This window comes from Chanodichthys erythropterus, chromosome 16 (genome assembly GCF_024489055.1).
Source record: "Chanodichthys erythropterus isolate Z2021 chromosome 16, ASM2448905v1, whole genome shotgun sequence".
NCBI lineage: Eukaryota > Metazoa > Chordata > Actinopteri > Cypriniformes > Xenocyprididae > Chanodichthys > Chanodichthys erythropterus.
In genome coordinates this window covers 27,145,602-27,170,216 of record NC_090236.1, presented here as the reverse complement: position 1 = coordinate 27,170,216, position 24,615 = coordinate 27,145,602, and the positions used below count along the sequence as shown (strand labels likewise).

The 24,615-nt window shown below is 37.6% G+C and overlaps 2 protein-coding genes across 5 annotated transcripts; one reads left to right on the top strand and one right to left on the bottom strand.

Annotated features, from left to right (window-relative positions):
- Positions 1-592: 592 nt before the first annotated feature.
- nr2f6a (nuclear receptor subfamily 2, group F, member 6a) lies at positions 593-10,203 on the bottom strand. Of its 4 annotated transcripts, none has more exons than XM_067364219.1 (5): positions 10,073-10,203; positions 8,556-9,154; positions 8,349-8,443; positions 4,621-5,184; positions 593-875 (listed from the first exon to the last, which is right to left on the bottom strand). In XM_067364219.1, the coding sequence occupies exons 2-5, from the start codon at positions 8,822-8,824 to the stop codon at positions 601-603; spliced, it is 1,203 nt and encodes a 400-aa protein (XP_067220320.1). In that variant the 5' UTR covers positions 8,825-9,154; positions 10,073-10,203; the 3' UTR covers positions 593-600. The 4 variants fall into 4 exon arrangements, with proteins under 4 accessions (XP_067220320.1, XP_067220323.1, XP_067220322.1 ...); XM_067364222.1 differs by having other exon boundaries at positions 4,621-5,181; XM_067364221.1 differs by having other exon boundaries at positions 9,999-10,085.
- A 6,726-nt stretch (positions 10,204-16,929) lies between these two features.
- plvapa (plasmalemma vesicle associated protein a) lies at positions 16,930-20,185 on the top strand. Its single transcript, XM_067363083.1, has 5 exons — positions 16,930-17,377; positions 17,713-17,779; positions 17,967-18,679; positions 18,843-19,395; positions 19,488-20,185. The coding sequence occupies exons 1-5, from the start codon at positions 16,991-16,993 to the stop codon at positions 19,538-19,540; spliced, it is 1,773 nt and encodes a 590-aa protein (XP_067219184.1). The 5' UTR covers positions 16,930-16,990; the 3' UTR covers positions 19,541-20,185.
- Positions 20,186-24,615: the final 4,430 nt, after the last annotated feature.

The following is a 24,615-nucleotide window of genomic DNA, read 5'->3' as shown; positions in this document are numbered from 1 at the left end:
TTTCAATGTTTCCTCAAAGAAATACATGAGCATTGATAGGGCAAAAGAGCTAAAAATACAAACCAAGTAGTTTTCACTTGCAAAACAAATGCCTAAGTCCCAATTCTGACTGTTTCAGTTTGGTTTGTTTGGGTTTTTGGATGTCATCATGTCTACTTCCTCCTCCTTCAGGCTTTGTGGTACACAAGGACAGGGCAGAACAGAGTATGAGTGGGACTTGATTTCCTGGTGCCTCCAGGGACAGTCCAAAGTGACTTATGTTCATACCCAACTGACAGACCTTGTTGTTTTGGGTTTTAACCAGTTTCCACATAATAACTGTAATAACTGGTGCTTAAACTGTACCTAACATCTTACCTTTGGCTGGCACATAACCAGTATTTCTTTTAATTTTAAAGAAATTAAAGATGCTTCTGGGCATCATAAAACAGTTCACAGAACATAAATCAAGCCATCTGCAATGTACTACTGAATTCACCATTCCCATAGTATGACCCTGTTGCATTTGGTAATACAGTTAATATCAGATGTGAATGTGTGGTTTAAAAAACAAAACAGAGAGACATCCAGGCCTGGTTCTGTGGTCACATCTGATAATGATTATTGTCCTGGAGCATACGGCCAACTGATGGAGCTGCCAGACAGCTGCATGTCACGGATGAGCGTCTCAATGGGCGTTTTCCCCACAAGGCGCATGAAGAAGAGCTGAGAGATGAGGTTGGCGGGCACCGCCCTCAGAGCTGGCAGTCGCAGTAGGAGCCGTCCAAAGCGCTGGGGCTGTCCAGGGTACTGCATGCGCTCGTACTCCGTCAGGGCCACCTGAGCTTTTTCCTGCAGGCTCTCCACATGAGCTGGGTCTGTCAGCCCACACGCATCTAAAGATAAACATGAACAACAGCAGATATTAGGATTCAAACTAGATTTTGTGTAACAACTAGTAAAGCATTGAGGTACAGGATGAGTATAGGCGCATGTTGAATTTTTGAACTTGATTTTTGTTGTAGCTAGACTATATGTGACTAATTTAAACTTACAAGTGTGAGATGAGAATAACCAATATTTTTGCACTAAAACGTTAATCTTGAAATACTATATCTGTAAAATGGATGGTTATGAATAATTAAGTCTGTAATTGCTACATAATTATTTATATTGATTATTTCTAGAGCAGGGGTTTTCAAAGTGTGCGGAGAGCATGTTAGGGGAGGTGTGAAGTAGGGCTAGGCGATATGATGATGCCAATAGATAGAAATCTTTCTATATAGTTTATCTGTATGTAAATATATCTGTGCAGCGCAGAAAAGCTTAAACAATAGAGCAGCAAAGAAACATGGACGAATGAGGAGAAAAAGCGGGATGTGCTTGATGATGAGTCATTAAAAGGCACAATAAACCACGACAGAAAACTGAATTCAGTACTGACCGATGCACAGGTGCTGAATTCAGTTCACTTTTGCAGCTTATTGCGCTTGAATAGACAAATACATACATGTATGTGTCAAAATGCCCATCTTGGTGAGTATTCACAATACCACAGTTATGTCTAAAGTGAAAGTAAACATTTGGGTGAAATTATTATTATACTCAGGACCGGATTTACTTCATACTGTAACATAGGCAAAAGTCATTTTTGGGCACCCCTGGCTCGCTGTCGGTCAGAAACCTCATACAAAAACTGCTACTTTTCAGGATATTACAACAAACAAACAAACACTATTTTTTACATAATCAAATACTGCATTTTCAAAGTTGATATTGTGGCTTTATATGTGATCATATACTTGCATGTGGCATTATATTATTAGCTCAAATGATCAGTGAATGTCATGTTTTCCATCATTAGAATGGCTGCATCTGAGGCAGTGAGTGCATCACGTTACAGTTTCATACAGATTATCAAGTTTATTGTTTGTAGCTATGTGGGGTGCTCAGTTTTTCTGTCTTTTGGCCAAAATCTCATGTTATAAAAAGATGAAGTGCTTCACACATGATTAAGACTGGCTATGACTCAACGACAAATACTAGACTAAGACACTCTTCTCTGCTCCTCAAAGGTTTAGTCACAAGGTGTTTTTAAACTTTTCATTTAAATATTTGCAAAACCCACAGATAGATGTAAAGGGTGACCAACAGTAATGATTTATGGAAAAAGACGGAATATATGAGGTTTCTGATAGTGACATTTTAAATTAGATGTATTAATTTATAAAGTATTACAGTACTGAATCCATGCATAATGTCTTAAAGTGACAACAGCCTCATCTATCTGTCGTTAATGTTATTTAAACAACAAAAGAAAAAGAAAATCATTCACAGCTCTTGACTGAGTATCTTTCATAGTCATTGCTTTTGAAAACCACTGTCCTAGAGAATAGGGGGTGAATAAGAGAAGGGTAACAGCTAGATTCGATTACGATTATTGAAGTCCCGATTCGATTACAGTCGATTTTCGATTATTAACGATTCTCGATTAGCGATTATTGATTTTCCATTTCACAACAGTAAACGAAAATACACTACAAAGTGATTGCAGTATTAAAAAAAAAGTCAGCTACTGAATTACTTAACTCTTTCATTGAGTAACAACAACTCAAAGCACTTTCTGTGTCTTGTAGTTATAACTTCAGAATTATTTGTATGTAGCTTATGTTCTGTAGAACACAGAAATGAATACATCACATTGTGTTGTGACTCATCAAGTTGAACTAAACAATAACAAATAAATGAAAGGCTTATTTCCTTTAGGAAGTAGATCAGAACCAACGTACTGTAGAAATTGGACAATTTTCTTCTAGAAAGACAATGTGTTTAGGTGGAGGAAGACTGCAGGTTGCAGTCGAAACATGTCAAGGTAAAGAAAAAGTTTCGGTGGTTTAAATCGGCGCTTGTGACTTAAAGTCGAGTGCTTTTACTGTAATTTAGGCAAGCGCGCTCATAATAGAATCGATTGAGAGCGCGGCTCATGGTTGCATAGCAACGACAGACGCCACTGCAGCGAAAGCGCATTGGAAAGGAGAATGCGGCGCGGACGCGACATGTGAATGCCCCTTAGAACGGCGACTTTTTCTTTGCATATCAGACAGGTAGCAACTAGAGAATAAGAATAAGAATAATTTAGCGGGCCGGATTATGTTTTATTTTTGAGATCAGTTGCGGGCCGGCAGTTTGAGACCACTGATCTAACGTCTTTGCTGCTTACTTGGCGGCCACGGCCAGTGCAGCTGGCATCCAACTTAAAGGTGCATTGCTGCCCCCTACAGTACTGGAGTGTGAAACAGATTAGTGGGGGAAAAAAACAGATGATGACTGCGTGCGTGGCGGTGGGTGGTGGGCCGGCCCGCCGGCCGTCCTGGAGTACCGGCCGTTCTGTGATTCTCCAGATCACACAGATGGCCAGTCCGCCCCTGGCTGGGTGGATCGGTTGGTTGCTCGTTCCTGGTTCTTCCATTTTACACACCTGCTCTGGCTGCCGTTACACGCGCTTGCTAACTGGAACTGGGCGCGTTCGTGACGTTCAACTCCCGGTATAACATTTTTTACAAAATAAAATAATGCAAAAAAATAAATAAATAAAAAATCGATTTTTGAAAATTTAATAATCGATTCATACTCGTCCATAACATACTCGCGATTAATCAATCGATTTTTTTCACCACCCCTAGTAACAGCTGTTTCATGACTAATTTTCGGAGATAGTGAAAGACGACTTTACACTTTAGCATATGAGAGTTTGTAGCCAGGTGATGACCAGTTGGGCCAGTGCTGCACTGTCACTATATCTTACATTATTATGCATTGTTAACAAACATTTGGTTGCACAGTCTGCTAATTTAAACTTAAGGGGACACCAAAGGAAAATTATCTAGCTGGCTAGCAAGTTTTGTAGAAATTGCAAGAATGCTTACAAATAAATAAATTACACACGTACACACACAAAAACAATCAGTAATGCTTTGCATGCCATAATTTTACAGCAGAAGTGTTGAATTTAGAGCTGTCTTGGAGTTATATCACTACTGTATAATTTCCAGAAATTACTTTGCATCCAACTAATTTTCTTTGTAAAATAAACTTTGATTGATGTGAGGAAAAAACATTTATTTATATGTGTGTATGTATTTAAATATATAATTTTCCACACATATAAAAAAAAACATCACATATTTGATTATCATTACTAAATTATATATATATATATATATATATATATATATATATATATATATATATATATATATATATATATAATATACCTGTATAGGTTCATGTTCCAAGGGCACATACTCAAAATGTTTGAAGCGTATACATTTGAACTCAACCTAAAAACATGGCACTACAGGACAGAGAATACAAGAAGGTCTAAATAATAAATTTATTTGCTCTATAAAATTGCCTTATTCCTAACAAAATGTTAGGTATTAAGGTACTTCATAAGAAACATTAAGGAAAACAGATTTTGTCTTATCTAGTAGAAGGTGCCAGTATAATGCTGGAAGTTTGACTGCCAGCACAACACTCATTATTATTCTCTACCATTTTGAATGTAACGTTGGTGTATTACATTTTTGATTCGACTGTGTTCGGTTAAATGCGGTTTAATCAGGGTAATGTTTGACGCACCTGGTGAGAAGAGCGCTATGGCCTTCAGACAGCTGTACTCTGCTGAATCCACTTGCAGGCGTGTCAGCTTCTCCACTTGATCCTGGAAGACGCGCACCTGGTCCATAAAGGACACCACCCTCTCGGCAGACATGGGAGAGGAGTGAAAGCCTGCGGCAGCGAGCAGCGGGGCCATGTGCAGGGGCAGGGCAGATTGGGCTGCGTTAAGGATAAACAGTTCGCTCCAGCTGAGCCGCAGCAAGGCCACCTGCTCAGATACAGGCAGCTCGGGGAAATAAGGAATGTTTCGGGCCCATTCGATGGTGCTAAACAGGAGTCTCGCGGCTAGCTCGCAGATGCTGTCAATGCCCATGGCGGATCCTCCGCCCCCCTGCATCTGCTGGCCGTACTGATGGCTGTAGCGGCTGTTGGGGTAGGGCTCTGCCCGCAAGAGCTGTGAGATAAGCTCGGACACCGGCTGCCCATTGTAGAACTCGCTCACGCCGCTCCCGGCATTACCGCCCACTGGAGTCGTGGATGGACTGAGGCTCGAATGCGAAGGTGGGATGCGTCCACGCTGAACTGCTAAAGGGGGAGATGGAAAAGAAGACGAGGAGAGTTGTGAAGGAGTTGAAGCGCTTGATAGACGACTTAATCTTCCAACAGCCCTTTCTTTTGCTATCACGCAACATCTGGCAGATAGTCAAAGGACTGAAGGGATTAGAAACATCTAATTCCTGATTACAAAAGCACTCGAGAAAAGACAAAGAAAAAAGGAAACTGGAAACACTTTTACAGTCAAACCTCCAGAGACTTTAAAAACGAGCAATGAAAATGTTCAACATAGCTAAACATTGCAATGATCACTTCGTTTTAAAAGCAAAACTGTTGAAGACCTAAAATATATAGGTCATCAGGCCCTAATGTAAGTTTCATCATGTGCACTGGCAATTGTGGTAAACAAACACCATCTGGGTTGGCTTAAAATAAAATACAGCTCTCACTTCCCTCTCTCTATCAAATATAAAACAGTGTTTCCTATAGCATTCTGCTTTATCAACCCATTACTATTGTTAGACTGATCCCAACCAGTAACTTGTGAGACTAATTAAAATAACCTGTTCCATGTTTGTAAACTAGACTACACTGTGCTGTATGCTTGCTTTTGAGTATAGTCAGTGAAAACAATGCAGTAAAAAGACTAATTATTGTCTTTGCATAAATTTGTGGTACACAGTCACATTAAATTCAGACTGCAAACTCACAGTTCGTGTATATAATTTATTTGGCATGACGCTAGACTCAGTAGTGTTAAAGCACCTGTACTGTAGGAAATACTGCTACAAAAGTACCAGGGCTTGACATTAAATTTTTGCTCACCAGCCACTGTGGCTAGTGGTTTTACAACTTTACTAGCCACTCAGCATTTTCACTGGCCACAATTTTGACATTGATACCATGGGGAAAATCTGCCACATAGATATTTTTAATATTATCTCATAAATTGGCAGCAGGTATATTAGGCTGCTGTCACTTTAAATGTGCTCTACAACTTTTTTTTAAAAGATGTAAAATAAGTCTAAGGTGTCCCCTAAATGTGTCTGTGAAGTTTCAGCTCAAAATACCCATAGATTTTTTTTAATTAATTTTTTAACTGCCTATTTTGGGGCATAATTAGAAACTAGCCGATTTCAGGTTGTGGCCCCTTTAAATCGCACGCTCTCCGCCCCCAGAGATCGTGCCTGCCTTAAACAGTGCATAAACAAAGTTTACACAGCTAATATAATCCTCAAAATGGATCTTTACAAAGTGTTCGTCATGCATACTGAATGCATGCGTCGGATTACGTGAGTATTGTATTTATTTGGGTGTTTACATTTGATTCTGTATGAGTTTGAGGCTTTGCTCTGTGGCTAACTGGCTAACACTACACTGTTGGAGAGATTTATAAAGAATGAAGTTGTGAATGAATTATACAGACTGCAAGTGTTTAATAAAGAAAATAACGACGGCTCTTGTCTCCGTGAATACAGTAAGAAACGATGGTAACTTTAACCACATTTAACAGTACATTAGAAACATGCTAATGAAACATTTAGAAAGACAGTTTACAAAATCACTAAAAATATCATGTTATCATGGATCATGTCAGTTATTATTGCTCCATCTGCCATTTTTCACCGTTTTCCTTGCTTGCTTACCTAGTCTGATTATTCAGCAGTGCACATCCAGACGTTCTGCCCTTGTGTAATACTAACTGCACTTGTGTAATGCCTCGATCATGGGCTAGCATATGCAAATATTGGGGGCGTACACCCCGACTGTTACGTAACAGTCTGTGTTATGTTGCGATTCGCCTGTTTTCCGGAGGTCTTTTAAACAAATGAGATTTATATAAGAAGGAGGAAACAATGGAGTTTGAAACTCAGCGTATGTCTTTTCCATGTACTGAACTCTTGTTATTTAACTATGCCAATATAAATTCAAGTTTTAATTCTAGGGCACCTTTAAGACCTGACGCATGGATCCATTAAACTGTTACACGTGTTTTCTTTCTCAAATGTTTATGTTCACTTACAACATCTGACTGATTACGTGAATACTCGCCAAAATGGGCATTTTGACATTTTGATTTTTTGTGTGTATTTGATTGTTTAAGAGCAATAAGCAGCAAAAATAGAACTCAATTTAGTACTGAGAGGCAGCTTTATGTGTGCGCACTTTGGGTCATCTGCGGGAATGAGTAAAATGATGCACAATGTGTGCAATCCCATGCCGAAATATACCAACAATATTCATCCAAAGCAAATGAAACTAGTGAGTGAGGAGAGGCGGGTTTGTGTATCAACTTGTTGTCGGAGAGAAGAGAGAGTGAGAAAGCATAGCTGGTATAGTGTATCTATTCTGCGGATGGATGCATTTCAGATATTTCAGTATCAATATATATATATATTATATATATATATATTTTGGACAACACTACATTGTACTTAGTTTATTATTTCAGATGCCTTTTTAAAAGACTACATTGAAAAATGTATATATTATATACATTTTAACCTGACAAAGCGTCTGGTAGGAGGGACTGCATTACACGCCACTGCTGAAATCCACCCGTATTTGGCGGGTGTTAATGTCAAGCCCTGAAAAGTACTGTTCAAAAGTTTGGGGTCAGTAAGATTGTTTAAAAAAAAAAAAAAAAAAAAAAAATTTATTCATTATCAAAGTGACAGTAAAGGCATTTATAATGATACAAATGATTGTACAAACAAATGCATTGCGTTTCCACAAAAATATTAAGAAACACAACTGTTTTTAACAGATAATAGTAATTACTTTAGCAGCAAATCAGCATATTAGAATGATTTCTGAAGGATCATGTGATACTCAAGACTGGAATAATGATGCTGAAACTTCAGCTTTACCATCATAGGAATAAATAACATATTACAGTAAAAAAGAGTTTTTAATGTTGTAATAATATTCACAATATTACTATTTTTACTGTATTTTTTGTCAATTAAATACAGCAGTGAGCATAAGAGACTTCTTTCAAAAACCAGACTTTTACATTTTTTGGTAGTGTAAGCTGTCTAAATCTGTGTACATGAGAGATACAGCCCCTTTGTTTACTATACATTTTATAATATGTTGACAAATCAGTGGATCAGTTGACTGAGTCTGTGTGCGTTAAACAATGATGGAGAGCCATTCTGACTGGTTTAATGATGAGCGGGATAGACAGTTACCTTCTTTGCGCATTCCCACTCGGAAACACTTTTTTAAACGGCAGTATTGACACTGGTTGCGGTGATGTTGGTCAATCTGGCAGTCTCGGTTTGATCTGAAAAGCACCAAAAAAGCTTAATGTTGAGACTGATATTAACATACTGAAACCATCAACTAACACGTACAGCTAGCACATACATAAACAGCGCTGAAGTTCCCTCCATTACCTGCAGGTATAGTTGAGGTTTCGCCGGACGCTTCGTTTGAAGAAGCTCTTGCAGCCCTCGCAGGTAAACACACCGTAGTGTTTCCCACTGGACTTGTCACCGCAGACCACACAGTCCACCACACAACCTTTATCATCATCCCCGGCCTCCATGTCACTGCCGCCTCCTTGTGGTGACCCGTCGTCCTCATCTCCCCTCAGGTAACCCTTGTCACCAAGTCCATTAGTCTCCCCATTGGGATCTCCCCACCCCCCTCTCACCATGGCCATCGCTTAGTTCTCAGCACAACCGAGGAGGAAAAATACTCCCAAACGTGCTGTTGGCACAGACAGTTTCAGTTGACCCCTTTTTTTGACAGCTGCGTGTTCTAAAATGAGAAGCTATGAAGGCCTGTAGATCTGGTAATTGTCCGCAGCTTCGTATGACACATTTAGGCTCAGACAGTTTAGTCCGAGTCAGTCAACTTTGGTCTTCATGCAGTGGGCTGTGCATGATGTTTTGCCTCCATGACTGACCATATTCACTTTTTGCTCTCGCTTCTTTAGTCACACGTCAGATAACGTGTCATCTGGAAGGTAGTTTCCAATTCAATCAAAGACCTGTGAGAAAAAAAAGAAGTGTTACACTTTATTTAAGGCATCAGTATTACAGTGCAATTATACACTTAAGTGATGAGTAATAATACTTAACTACATGTACTTACTATAAGAGTTAGTGTTTGGTTTAGGGCTAATTGAATGTAATTACGCATAATTTACAGTTATTACTACAGTAACCTCATGTAATGTGTAACAATGACACTAAAATAAAGTGTTAGCAAAAGAAGTTACTCAAAACCATGAAATTGTTATATATATATATATATATATATATATATATATATATATAATTATAACATAATATATATATATATAATATATAACATTATTTTTGATAATTTCACTAGACGTAGATGATCAATACATTTTACTAAAACGTCTAACCTTTCAAAATTCCTTGCCAGACCAAGTAATGACAAGCAAAATAAACACACAACTTATATTACAAAAGATAAACGTCTTAAAAGTATACAAAAAAAAAAACATACTAATAAAAACATCTCGGTGTATAGTCTTCATTCACGATACTAATTGTTCAAGGAAGTGCTCTCTGCGCCTGTTTGTTGTGAAATGAGGACAGACTTTTGGAGTCCCTCTAACAGTTACCGTGGCGCTGAACGAGTAAATCAAAAACGGAACGGGTCAAAGCCTAACGTAAGCTCGTGTTAACGGTTTCGCCGTGATCCGGAGCTAAATGCCCTTTTTCTTGTTTTTTTATGAGAGCTAGTAATAGACATGCGGCCTAACCTCCAGCGATCATCAAGCAGGGGGAGGGGTGGAGCCATAGCTTTAGCGACATATCTCACTCCTGACTTCGGCGAACACTGTATTTATTTCCGCTCACCTTTGACGCCCCGAATGTTAGGCTAGCGTGTCGTTAACGGCGGCGAAACCCCGGGAATTTTTCAATAATCCTACCTGCTTTTGGAAGTGCAAAAGTCGCGCGGGCTTGAGAAGGACAAGAGAGGAGGAGAGAGCGCCAGCCAGTGTCCAGTAGAGTGCGCGCGCCGCGTGCCTGTGAGGGAGTGTGTGTATGTGTGTGCGTGCATGTGAGGGGTGGGGGGGTTTGGAGGGATTTGACACAGCTATTCAAGCCCGCGGTTGCCATGGTATCTCCTGCCTTATATGGGCAAAGAAGTCAAAGAGCAGCTCTGCTGGGCACACAAAAAAAAGAATGTGGTGTTTTGCTCCTGAGAGATCAGTGACCTCAGGCGTGCTTCAAAAGCCTACAGGACGCCAAACCAGTAAATACCATGAGAGAACATATAATCGGTAGCCATGCACAGGCTAGATAAACTGCTCTTTAAAGGGTTAGTTCACCCAAAAATGAAAATTCTGTCATTGCTCACCCTCATGCCGTTCCACACCCGTAAGACCTTGGTTAATCTTTGGAACACAAATTAAGATATTTTAGTTGAAATCCGATGGCTCCGTGAGGCCTCCATAGGGAGCAATGACATTTCCTCTCTCAAGATCCATAAAGTTACTAAAAACATATGTAAATCGGTTCATGTGAGCACAGTGGTTCAATATTAATATTATAAAGCGACGAGAATATTTTGGAGCGCCAAAAAAAACCTAAATAACAAATTATTTAGTGATGGACGATTTCAAAACATGAACGGATTTAAATATGTTTTTAGTACCTTTATGGATCTTGAGAGAGGAAGTGTCCATTGCTCCCTTTGGAGGCCTCACGGAGCCATTGGATTTCAACTAAAATATCTTAATTTGTGTTCTGAAGATTAACAACGGTCTTACGGGTGTGGAACGGCATGAGGGTGAGTAATAAATGACAGAATTTTCATTTTTGGGTGAACTAACCCTTTAAATTATAAATGTACTAGTAAGGTTAGAAATGTTACAACTGGAATACAACTACACTGGGAGAAAATGGTAACATCTAAGTTAATTGGTTTTATTCAAGTCAAACATATTATTTAATATTGCTGATTCAACCTAAGTACATTCATTTATGTTAGTAAAACTAAATATTATTGGTTCAATCAGATAGAAATAGCTCTTTAAAGTAACAATGACGATCACCACTTTTTATAGTGTAATGTCTAAATATAGGAACTAACATGTTGTAAATATGTTAAGCAGGATTAGAAATTAGTAGTAACTAATGAATATAGATGGTAGTAAAACTAGAAATTGACAGCAACAATTGGAATAATGGTAAAACTAAAAATTGATAAACATGCAAGTTGAAAGTGAAGGAAGCACAGATCCCAAATGGAATTCAAAATATGTGTTACAAGTTAGTTGTCACTGAGTACTAGTGTGTCCTGAAGTGCTAGTGAAATTGACAAAAGATAATAGTCACAACTGGATTACTTAGTAGTAATTAAAAATAAAAACTTAATGTAATAGACACTAGTTTTATGGAATAAATGTTAAAACGCCTTGAGATTCTTTACACTTAAGGTGATTTAAAAAGTACAATAGCAGTTAACCCGAGAGCCTATCTACAGGTTAAGTAAGGCTTGAATTCAATCCTGATTGATGTAGCAAGAGGTCAGAGGGTAGGAAAGACATAATTTTGTATAATAATAATAATTTTGTGCAGTTATCGAACAATGCAGGAGAGCATGAGCACAGCACTGTTTCCTGCATAAAAAGGAATGTACAATTTCTTTACTTTACATATTTTATTACTTTCAAACAATGAGAAAGCCATCCAGGCTGTACATCTTGTTGTTGATTCAGGAGACAGCTGTCTCTTGTTTGGAGATTTAGATCTTGGCCACCAGTTCGTATAATTATTCAGGGGTCACACTCAAGAGAAAAACATTTCATTTGCTGCCCTCGCTCACCCTTGGCTTCCTTCTTAACTCTTTCTGTGAAATCATATTCTTAGCTAACAGAAACAAAAACAAACCTTGATTGCAACTTGCTCAGTGAAATCAGCAGCAAGCTAATCTGGCATCATCAATTTATATAACTTCTTTTTTTAGGATTTGTGCATTGTGACTTTCTTGGTGGCATGTAAAATGTGTTTCCCCCACAAATATTGTTTTTATGTGAGCATGTGTGTGAGAAAGAGTGCACAAAAAGAAAAGAATAGTACAGGCCTGCTTGTGTTATATGCATTGCACAAACTGGGAGTTTATTTGGCCTTTGACCTCAGGGTTCAGGAATGTGATTGATCTCTATTAGGATGTTGGGTAGTGTTTCAGCTGTTACTTGCAAACTGACTTTACTAAGCCTGTTGGAACAAACATGGGCTTCAAAAAAGTTTCATAAAAAGTTTATTTTATTTTGCAATAAAATAACATATTTGTATTTTTTATTTTAGTATTTTTTGTTTTAGTATTTTATTTTTATTTGCAATGAAATATTTATTATTTTATTTATTTATATTTATTAATTGTTGTTCAGTGTTATTTGGAAATATCCCCATCTAGTGGTAAGATTTAGAAGCTACGTTCACAGGTCTTAAAGGTGATGCAAATATTTTGTATGTTAAAAATTAGTGCTGTGACACTGTCAATTGATTAAAAACATAACTAATTAATCGCACATTTTTCTGTAGCCTAATTAATCGCTATTAAAATCATTGGAGTTTAATATAATTTAATTTAATAATAATTTCACAATTAGCCTACTCTCCAAATTAATGTAGAAACAACTTAAAGACAGTATAGGCAAGGTGCGAACTACGAGGGAGCTAGGGGAGCTCGGCTCCCCTGAATAAGACATGGGCTCCCCTGAAAACGTGATTTGTGAAATTTTAGGGGGTCTCAAAAAAAAAAAAAATCGTGGATTAAGTGTAAAATTGCAAAATAATATAATGCATGCACGCATGACGGCGATTTAAACCTAAATTCACTTCAATAAAGATAACTATACATGCTATTCTTATCATGAGCATCAAGGTGTGGGGGTCATGTTTAATTCAAATTCCAGTCATGTTTAGCACATGTTAACTCGAACAGCAAAGGAAGCTGACTATGGCTGACCCCTAGTGATGGGCAAATGAAGCCTCATGAAGCACTGAGGCTTTTCCCTCATTGTTTCGGGAAAAGATTCAAAGCTTCGAGAGTGTCGAAAACAGCGCCATCTGGCGTTAAGTAAAAAATAAAGCAGCTAAAACCCTGTGAAACAAGCTTCGTCGGACGAAGCAGCCACCACACAGTTTCATGTTACGCGCTCAAATAAAAGCCTAATAGTGCGCGCACGTGTGTGTTGAATTTATCTCAATGATAAATTAATGTAGGCCTACTCATTAAACTATGACATTTAATGCCAGAATGATTATCAATATGATGTAACAGAGGAATAAATGTACACAAATGAATTTCAGATGGCAAATATTTTATTTTCCTGAAATAATTTGTATTCTTCATGTTACCTGTATAGCTGGGTATCTTAAAATTGAATTTGTCTTAGTGATTGGACAGAAAGAGAGGCTTCGTTTGTCATTGGTCACGTGTTTTCCACGTTACCGACACAAGAATCGAGGCTTCATCTGGCACGCCCATTTATGCTCGACACAAGCTCCGAATCCTTGATTCAAATGTCACATCACTACTGACCCCGGCCAGACCTGTGTTAAGGTGAGGCATGTTATTCGCAATTATGTGTTGTGGCTGCAGTTGTTATAGCTCTGCGTGACTCACGATGTATTAGACCTAATTTAACGGAGGAATTTTGGTATTCTTCTGTGGCCTGACGAGTAACTTTCACCGTTGAACTCAAAGACAGCCTGATGCTTTGTTACTAGACTATTTGTGGGTTGTTGTTTCACCTATCAGTTCGTGTCGATAATGTACAAAAGGGTAAATAAGCAAGTAGTGTAACAGTCGTAGCTGTTATGTATCTTTGTAACTCATTGTAAGCCCTCTTTTGAAGCACACGCAAGCGCACCACCAATTAAATAACTTTTAATTTAAGTGACCTTAAAACAATCTTCACATAAATCCATTATAATGAATGTCATATTTACCTGTGACCTTCCTGTCTAATCGGTAGGAAATATACATAATTTATAGTTATCCAAAAAGTTATCAAACACTTTACAGTATTCACTGCACAAATTATGAATTAAATATAGATTAATTCTTGATTTAAGCTACTTTTTCTGTTACCTTTGTTCTTTTAAGATTAATAACAGACATCACATCGGTTTATTAGGCTGCTGTGACTTTAAGACCTGCCGCTGCCAGACATGACGCGGATTTGAGGCGCATCTCTTTAAGTTCATTTAAGATGTTATTTAAATAATTTAAAACTTATCTTATTAGGATACTCGACAAAAAAGGCATTTTGGCATTATTCTGTGTGTAATTGTTCAAGAGCGAAAGAGAACTCGATACTGTGCACACGACACGAGTGGACATTAAAGGTGGTACAGAGGATGTTTTCGTCGGCTGAGTTTTTGAAATGAGCGCATGCGGAAGAACAATCCCCCTCCTTCACAGCTCATTTCAAGTGAACGCTTAGTGGATTCATTATGTCGGACTCGCCGCAGGTAACTCATAATCTGCAGTTGTTACTCCTGTCTCCTGACAAAAACATTGCATGCGGCGCATGTAGAGTGTGAAAAGTTACTAGAGCGCGCAGCCGCGCGTCTCTCACAAGGAACGTCATGGCAGTGATTGACAAGCCAGAGGGCCAATCCGCGCACGTCTCTCACAATGGCAGTGATTGACAAGCCAGAGTGCCAATCGTTCACGCGATGATCAAGTAAACGATTGGCTGATGTTTTTAAGGCCCTACCTCGTGCACAGATGATTATTCCTTTCAGTGCACCTAATAAATAGTCTTTTATCACTTAGTAAAGACAGTTTCAAGTAATATTGCAAAAATGTATAAAACAAAACATCCTCTTTACCACCTTTAACAGTCCTCGTCTTGTGGCGCTTGAATGGTTTAAAAGCATTTGCGTGAATGTAACGCTAGCCAAATTATTACGGGATTTAAAAAAAAAAACATTAATGCGTTGATTTTGACCAGTTTAGTAGCAGAGACTGGGTCATTCTTTGATTTATCTGAAAAATGTAGGCCTAAATGCTGACTCAGGGGCTAAAAACATTGCTCTGTTTTTGATCATCTACGGAGAACTAATGGCAGTCTCAGCTGCAGTTTAGTTTAGGTAGCTAACTATCAAACCATGAACTCAGTAGCCTACATTCCAATTCACATGCTTCATTGCTTTTAAAATCTGTTTAATTAATTTCTTTTTCTTATTTTGTTGTTATGTGAATTCCTGTCAGTGCTTTACATAATACAAGCACAAATGTTTTAACGTTAATGAGGTAATGTGTGCTTTGGCAAGCTTTCAGGATTTGGAAAGATTTGAAACAACAGTGTGTGAGTGAACCTTGTTAGATGATGATAATTTTAACGTCAAGTGTATTTTAGAAACAGATAAACAGGACGATTAACTCTTGATAATGTCAGCAGATGTGTATGCATCTGTGTTTATTGCTGATTTCCTTCATTTGTTCAGTAGTTTACCTAAGAAGTGTCCAGACAGTGCCTTCTGCGTTTGTCACTCTGAGACACAGCTATGAATTACTGCTTCCTCTTGGAATCGGGTTGGCATATCAACAATTCCTGGCAGGAAAGCCACATGCTTTCATAATATTCTTATTCTCTGGCTCATAGGCATAATTTGTGGGTGGGACAGGTGGGACACGTCCCCACCACTTTTCACCAGGGTCGATTTTGTCCCTACCACTTTTTGAAACATCTTTTGGCATGGATGTACCTAATACACATGAAACATCTCCAGTTGACTAGCAAAGCATTCATTTCATTCGTTTTTTGAGTAAGAGGTGAACTAGCACTGGAAGGTGTTGTTTTTGAAACCACGCTGAGCGTTCGTTGATGTTGCCGCTGTTATGAGAGGCATGCAACTGTGCTCTCTTGGCGCTCCTACACAGTCCACACGTAAGAGCGCTTTATCACTGAACGCAGGTTTTAATAAGGGAGGGGTCTGTGAATTTAAAAAATGGTGTGTACTGATGTTAATTCATGTTTGTAGTAGGAAGAGATGATCGGTTCATGTACGCTTGAACTAAAAGGCAGCGATCACACACACACACACACACACATACACACACACACACTCATGTCCCACCCACTTTTTAAAAAAAAGTTACGCCACTGTACTGGCTCTTTAGATATAAGATATCAGAGAAGGAAAAAAAACAAAAAAACAAAATGTTTAGAAACATATGGCTCGACAACAACTACAGAATAATATACAAAAGCACAAAGTTATGGTGAGTATTTTAATTACATTATGTTTAAACTAACATCAACGACTGGCCATTGACTGAAATGCTTTGGTCAAAGGTAATGTTTTAGTGAGGCACAATATACAAACCACATCCTCATACGTCAAGAAGAATTTTAGACAGCATGTAGGAATGTGGTGAATAATTCTTGAGGTAATCAGAAGTACTCTATTTCTCAAATTTCTCAAAGTAAAAAAATGGCATAATGTCGTAATCATTTATCTAGACCTAAAATCATCTCTGAATGTCTCTTCAAAACAGCACGTAGGCAAACCGTCAACCATGTGCTTTCTTAAGTGCCAGCAAGCTGTCAAACAAAAGGATCTGTTTTGGCAGGACATGCATTTTAGAACAATGTACAGTTTAGGTTCGGGCCAGCCCTTCAGCAGTGCGTGATGTTGTTCTAACCTCCGGAATCATGACCATAGGGTGGACCAGGGATGCGTCATGAATTGGGAGGTGCAGGAAAACAATATAAGCTGGCAGCGTTAATGTTTCACTTCTTATTTTGCCTTTGATGTTTTAGGACTCTTTTGCATAGTGATTGAACCTGGGGCTTCATTGATTAGGCCACATTTGAGCAGTGATGTACAACAGTGATTATTCTCAGGCCAACTTAGGCTTGGCTGCCAAGAAGATGCACAAGTCGAAAGGCAAGAGCTGTGGTTACTACATGAAGATTGTCTTCTTTTTCTCCTCACTCATCCAGTCTTTGATCATCGCGAGTCTGGTGCTCTTTCTGGTGTATGGACAACCTGAGCATACAGTGGAGGAGAAAAGACTGCAAGAGTTGGACCAAAGTGTGAGCAAACTCACAATGGAAAATTACGTTCTCCGTGGGAAGGAAAAGAACCTCACCAAAGTTCTGAACGTCACTCTCACTGCGAAGCTGAGCAATGACAAAGTTCTGTCTGAATTGCGCAAACTGGCAAACACCTCATCTGCGACAATAAAGAACCTGCAAGTAGCAGTGGTGAGATTTGGGGCAAAGTTAAAATGTATTCAACAAATTTATTGGTTGCAGATATGTTTCATACAAAAGAGAATGCTCTAGTGAGAAGGTAGATGCTGAAAATGATGTGTGGTTTTATAAGAATGTAGACTATAATTTCTGAAAGTTCTGTCAACGTTTTCAAAATTTTTAATGTTTAATGCTTTAAGAATGTTGTTCCTTGGTTATATGAACATTCTGAAAAATATTAGCAGAATGTTAATGGTAAACATTTATACTTCCATGAATTTTAGAGCATTAAAATGCATAACTTCAACCTCATCAAACAGTTTTTTCTTATTGCTTTGTTTTTACAGTCTCGATGTGAGACGGAAAAAAGAATGCCCCGTGCATGCCCTCCTGCGTTCTGTCCAGATCCAAGTGGTGAGATGATTTTTACATTGAATATTTACTTTACTTTTATATTGTAGATCTGTACAAAAAAATCTGTATTTTTGTTCATTTAACACACTGCAACCGCATAAAGCAAAACATGAATTCATGAATTTTCGGTCAGAAAAAGAAAAGAAAAAAATCTTAGAAATCTTGTTTCGACAATTTGCTTTTCCAGACACCAACAGACGTTTGCAAAGTATGCTCCAACAGTCAGAGGAAATGCTAAAGCTGGTCAAAGCAAACTTTACTCAGACGGTGGCCATTATGAAAACCGAGTTAGACAACTCCAACAAAGACAAGGATGGGTTTCACTTAGAGGCAATTAGACTAAGGCGAGACAAGGCATTCCTTGAGGAAGAACTCAACTTGTATCAAAAGAAGTGCAAAGAGGATTTTGTCGATTCTTTGCGAGGAATCCCCAACGTCACCAAAGAATTCCTCAAAAGGATCGATGACCTCTTCTCAAAACACATTTCTTTCCAGCTAACTTGCGATAAACAAAAAAATCAACTTGAAGACATTAGGGAAAACTGTAGCAGTCTTTCAAGAGAAGTTGAGAACAAGCTCCAGTCATATCTGAACATAGTGGGGAACCAGTTCACAAAAATTAATGGAGAAAATGCCAAATATGTGATAGAGAACGTACGCCTGAAAGAGGACGCTGATTGGTGCAATCAGAACCGCAGTTCCATGATTCGCGAGAATCGCAAGAATCTCGAGCAACTACAGCGCAAGTGTGATGAAGACAGTGAAAAACTTCTGCTGGAGAATAGAAAACTAAAAGGAGATAACAACCTGAATGAAAACCTTCTTTCTGTGAAGGAAAAAGAAATTAAAATGCTCAAAAGCACCATTGAGACTCTCAATACCTCACTTGCCAGCTGTAAGGTGAGGTTGGTCTTTCAACTTATATATAAACCAAGTTTTACTATCTCGTTTTAAATAATTGTTTGTAGTTTATTGTATTATCACAAATTCTAAATTATACGTGTATATTTACAATTGACTTTAATTGTATAATTTAAAAAACTTTAAATTCTCTACATTTCAGCCACCAATGCAAACTGGCCGATACAATCCTTTTGGTTTGCCAAACACTGGTGTGAGTTCAACAGGACTAAGCAAACCAAACATGCCATGGCCAGGGACAAGCTCCATCGGGTCAGCATATCCCAACCTTAATGGTGTAGGAACAAGCACAAGATGGGGCGGCACAGGGATAGGTGCGACAGGATCATTAAGTACAGCTCAAGGGGGGACAGGGACCCTTTCAAGTGGACTAGGCAGCACAGGATTAGGTGGGCCAGGATCAAGTAGACCAGGTCTCACCCAGACAGGTACAAGTAGTTTGGGTGGAGTAGGACCAGGGATGACAGGATTTGGCAGTGCTGGATCAAGTCCTATTCAAACTGGCAATATTGGACAAAGTGGAACAGGATCAGCAGCATTCAGTAGTGCAGGATCAAGTGGAGTAGGGATGGGAAAACCAGCGATAGGAGGTGCAGGTTTTGGCTCAGTTGGGTCTAATGTTCCTGGATTTGGAGCGACTCTTGGAGGAGTAAGATCAACAGCAGGTGGAAGTGACGGTCAAACGTTAAGCCAAGGTAAACCAAGTCAAAGTGGTGTGAGTCTGCACTTTCTAACCTAATAGATTCTCATTTTATTTACCCGTATACCTTTTGTGTTTGATTTACAGCCCAAATAAATCACCATCTGAAGGAGCTGCATCGTTATTCACTCCCAAATTGAGGGAGTGAACAAAGTGTTGGCAAAATCAGGCTTAGCCAGGAATGTCTATATATAGACTGTCTGATTTATTAACTGTTTGAAAATAGAAAACCTAAATGTACTGACCCTGCAAGTCTGTAATGTGAATACTAATTAACATGAATAATAATTATTTTTGTGGGGTGAAGTTGATAATGTCTTTTGCGCATTTATGTTTGTATATACCTTATATATTTCACGAGTTCGTTTCCTCATAAAATCTTTAAGCTAATAAGGTTAAACGTATTTGGCTTGCTGTCCGCTGTGGAGGGGCTCGAGGAAGCATCTTCAACTCGAGCTTGGATATACCCCCCAGGGACTACTAGTGCCTGGAAGTGGAGTACGATGGATGAGATGCCTAAATTATGTGGTGGAGTTGGGGAGCTGGAGGGATATCGAAACAACTGATGCCAGAGCAGAGTGAGTAGCTACTTATATGCTCTGGTCATAATTGAAAGATTAGGGTTCCCTCCTCTTGAAATTGTTTGAATTTCACTAATTGAAAGATTAGATGGGTTCACTCCTCCCGAAATTGTTTTGAACTTCACATATATATATATCTTGTGTATATAAATTGAGTCTATCGCTGTAATTGTCTTTCATATAGTAAACTGTTTTTTTTTTTTTTTTTTTTTTTTTTTAAATGTGTCTTCTTGCTATGTGGAATAAAAAGTTAATGATCAAAAATGTCAACATGTTTTATTCATGTTTTTCTTTTTCAGTCCGTTAAATAATTGCACAAATAATTCATACAGAATGCAAGTCACACTGTTAAAGAGTTATAAGTATATAAAAGGGTGTAAATATGGCTTGGATGTAATATTAATATAATGTCAGTTAACCATATAAATTGTATACGCCTTCCTTAAAATTACAGAACCTGATATAAGTACAAAGGCCTGAAATGTTTTTGCATTCTTTCAGCCACCAAAAAAACCTGGAAACAAACTGAACAAATTTGTTTTCAGAATAACACAGTGACTCCAGGACACAGGTGTATGACTTCAATGCAGTAAAATGAACATGCGTACAAGAAGAACTGTCAATGAAATTTTCAATAGGTCCACTTCACATACGCCTAAAATAACTCTGGCTAACCATCAGGCTATTGTCATTGTTTTGCGTCAATGGGAAGCACTATTTAAAACAGAGCTGCTCTCCAACCAAAGCAAATTCATTTAAGTGTCAAACCGAGTCATCACTCAACCAACGCGCAGGAAAGTTAAACTTAGTAAAGTGATCGCATTAATGTGTTCTGACGACAAATATGTTGTGAAATAATTAACCTTAAATATGATCAACATTAAGTATGCAGCCAGTGAGTATTGTGAATGATGAAAGAAATGGATCTGAAATGCAGAGTAAGGTACTGGCAACCTGCACCATATGAACATAATGTATAACAATTAAAATAATTTCCCATGTCAACAAGCATCCTGTCACCAAGTTACAGGATGCTTGTTGAAATGCCACAAAGGTGGATCAGACAAAAGCAAAGAAACAGGGCGCCAATTAATATATAGAGGCGTCACAGAAGGAGCCTGCTATCCAGCTTAAAGGATATCCTTTGTTTGACATTAGTGATTTTCCACTTAAGACAGTAAGATCTCCTGTTCTCAAAGAGTGTAGACAGGTTTTTGGTGGCTCTGACGTCTTGGAACTTGACAGCAACTACTTTGAAAAGTCTTTGTAAAGACACAGAGACATCTACAGAAGACAATGCAACTATTGTTTGTGGGTGTGGAATTTTAAGTGCCATTGTCTCTGAATTTTATCTGATGTTACTTACCAGGTTACTTGTGATGAATATTATGAAAAAGGCCAGATTAAATGGTTCACCTGGGCCTTTTTATTTCCAGCATGTCCCATTGTAACAACACCAAGACTTAAGTTTTTCTTTGGGGTCCTTTGAAAATAATCATGGTGTTCTGCATCTCGAGGTGAATATCCCTTCTCCACCCTCCATCAGGAAATGCATAGGTGCTTATTATTATTACCTCCTTCCTACCTAGGTCACAGAACTCATCACCTTTTGTCTCCAGACGTTCACATTCTTTGTTCCCCCAAAGCACTAATTGCATTTCCTATTTGCTTGGCCCTTCTGTGCCCACCATTCTGGAAAAGTCATTAAAGGCCAAAACATTTCTCTTGTTGACCTCTACACATGGTCTCTTGAGGTTCTGGATTATGCAATTTTTCAAAATGATGAAAACAGCAAGTGCTGTTTAAAATTAGTTACATGGAACTTTTCACTGAAAATAGCACCGCCAATGTCAGGTGAAATGCAATGGTTTATGAAATGTACACAGTGAGAAAATAAATTCTCTAAATATATTGAGTCATTTTGTGAGTATTTTTACAAAGCCTTTCATTCAACTGACAGTTTTATGTGGATCTACAGAACTCATATGGATCTGCGGAACTCAAAAAGAAAAAAATTATATTTGTGTGTAAATTTTTGAGGTTTGTCTAAGATATCAGCGCAGCCTTAAATTTTGTAATTGTCACCGTGACAGACTGGTCTTAAAGGGGTAAGTTCACCCAAAAATCTAAATAATGTCATTTATTACTCACCCTCATGTCATTCCACACCCGTAAGACTTTCGTTCATCTTCGGAACACAAATTAAGATATTGTTGATGAAATCCGGTGGCTCCGTGAGGCCAGACAGCAATGCATTGAAAATCTCAAGATCCATAAAGGTACTAAAACATATTTAAAACAGTTCATGTGAGTTCAGTGGTTCTACCTTAATATTATGAAGTGACTTAATATTATAAAGAGGCCTCACTGAGCCATCAGATTTCATCAACAACATCTTAATTTGTGTTCTGAAGATGAACGAAGGTCTTACGGGTGTGGAATGACATGAGGGTGAGTAATTAATGACATTATTTTCATTTTTGGGTGAACTAACCCCTTAAATGTTGGAGCCCTGTAGGCCTATATATAGAGTATAGGGAACTGTAAAAGGTGGCTGTTGTTTATGACAGTTGGTGACTGTCTGTCTCCGCATAGCCTTATGGAACATGCTGATGACGTGTGATGTCTAAGCAAGTTATATGGAAATTCAGTTTGACAGGCAGGTAGGACACCCTATCATTGCATTTGGACCAAAATCATGATTGGACAAAAAATGTTTTTGTCCTGCACATCCACCAAAGGTCTATGTCAATTTTTTTTTAAAAATATTTATTGAGTCTATTGATTGCTATCAGGATTTGATGAGAGTTTCAACCAGTATAACAAAAACTGTTTATGAAAAACATTGCCTACACACGCATTAGGCATCATTGTCAGATATTAATTCATCAGTAAAAGGTCCAGTACCGCCGCACATTATATATATATATATATATATATATATATATATATATATATATATATATATATATATATATATATATATATATATATACATACATATATATATACGCAGAGCAGTTTGTGTAGGGCACCAACTTAAGGGGTCTCTTTTTTCAAAAAGGAAAAAAATGCCCAAGATGAATTCTGTGCATCACTTTTAAGTATGTTCACAAACTTTATTTTTTTGGCCATTGAAGTTAATGGGTGAGATTAATTAAATGCGTTTAATGCCATTGATAATTTGACAACCACCAACATACCTGATTTGATACTAATGTATATCCATTATGTTATTTTAATGTGCTCTGCATTGCGTTTTGAACCATGGTAAAGATATTTGTGGTGTGATTTTTGTTTTCATGGTGCGTTAATAGGGCCTATGCCTACAGTGTTTTCTTCTTTGTAAATCAATCTTTGAATGAACAGAAATTGCTTAATCTTCTTTTGTGTGATTTCTAAATGCTCGAGAGTGTTTATTAAACGTTTTTTAAGGTAGGCCTACACTATGTAACTTTTTTGTTCAAAATGTACAATTTTATAATGAGCAAGTACATCATGAAAACATCTTCCATATAGTGTACCTTTAAAGTTAAATCCTGACCTCTAATATAGTTTTTTTCTTTTAAACTTCTTTAACATTTGGAGGGGAATTCTGATTATTTATCCATCTATTTGACCAGCAGTGGCTCTGAAAAGGTCCTTTAGTTATACAGTCAAACCAAAATTTATTCAGACACTTTTTAAAAAAAATGGTAATAAAATATGGCAAGATCTCAGAGTTAAACAGTGTCAGAAAAAAATAATCTTAATTATGTCAGATAACACTTAAGCAAAACATGGTCAGGTCAAAGTGTCTGAATCATTTTTGGTTCCAATTTTTATTTATTTATTTTTTTTATTTTTTATTTTTTTTTATCAATTTTGCTGGTAGTCCACTTTATGAAGAATTTTTGGGTATAATATGTCACAGTTTATTTTGTTATCCTCACTAATAAAAAGAAAGATGCTTGTCATGATGAAAAGCAATCTGTAAACCAATTATATGTAGCCTTTACAGTATAACTGACAGTGAGTTGAAAGTCATTCCATGAATTGTGCCCCCTCTAAATTTCTTTAAGATTTTAAACATTCTATCATAAGTGTTAATAAATTTATAAATTTGAATAGGCACATGTTTTTATAAGCTGTGGCTTTCCAAATGCATGGGTGACAGTTTTATAGTTTATAATCATTACTGGCCTTGTGCTCATGTCATGACACTACAAGTTACTAAAGAGATATTTTAATGCTGATATTTCTACTAATATCACCATTTTAATAATCAGTTTAGTGACCAAAATCATGGTAACAGGGTTGACGATTTAAGATCGCCCCCTACTGACAAAAGTAGCAAAATATGAGAAAGAAATACATTTGTCCTTGATGTTATTTTAGGTTTCTGTTTTCTTCTTCTTATTATTTATGCAATACACTTTAATAAAGGGGAGTTATGATGGCAACCATGATGGTAACACAACGTAAATGTTATATCCACTAAAATCTAATAAGGTATGTAGAGAATAAAAAAAAAAAAAAAAATACATTTTTTCATTAAAATGTGGAGGGGAATTCGGTAACCCATGGGGTCTTAATGCATCTTAATGAAGAACAAAAATAAAAATAAATAAAAAAAATAGCCTACTTTATTGGAT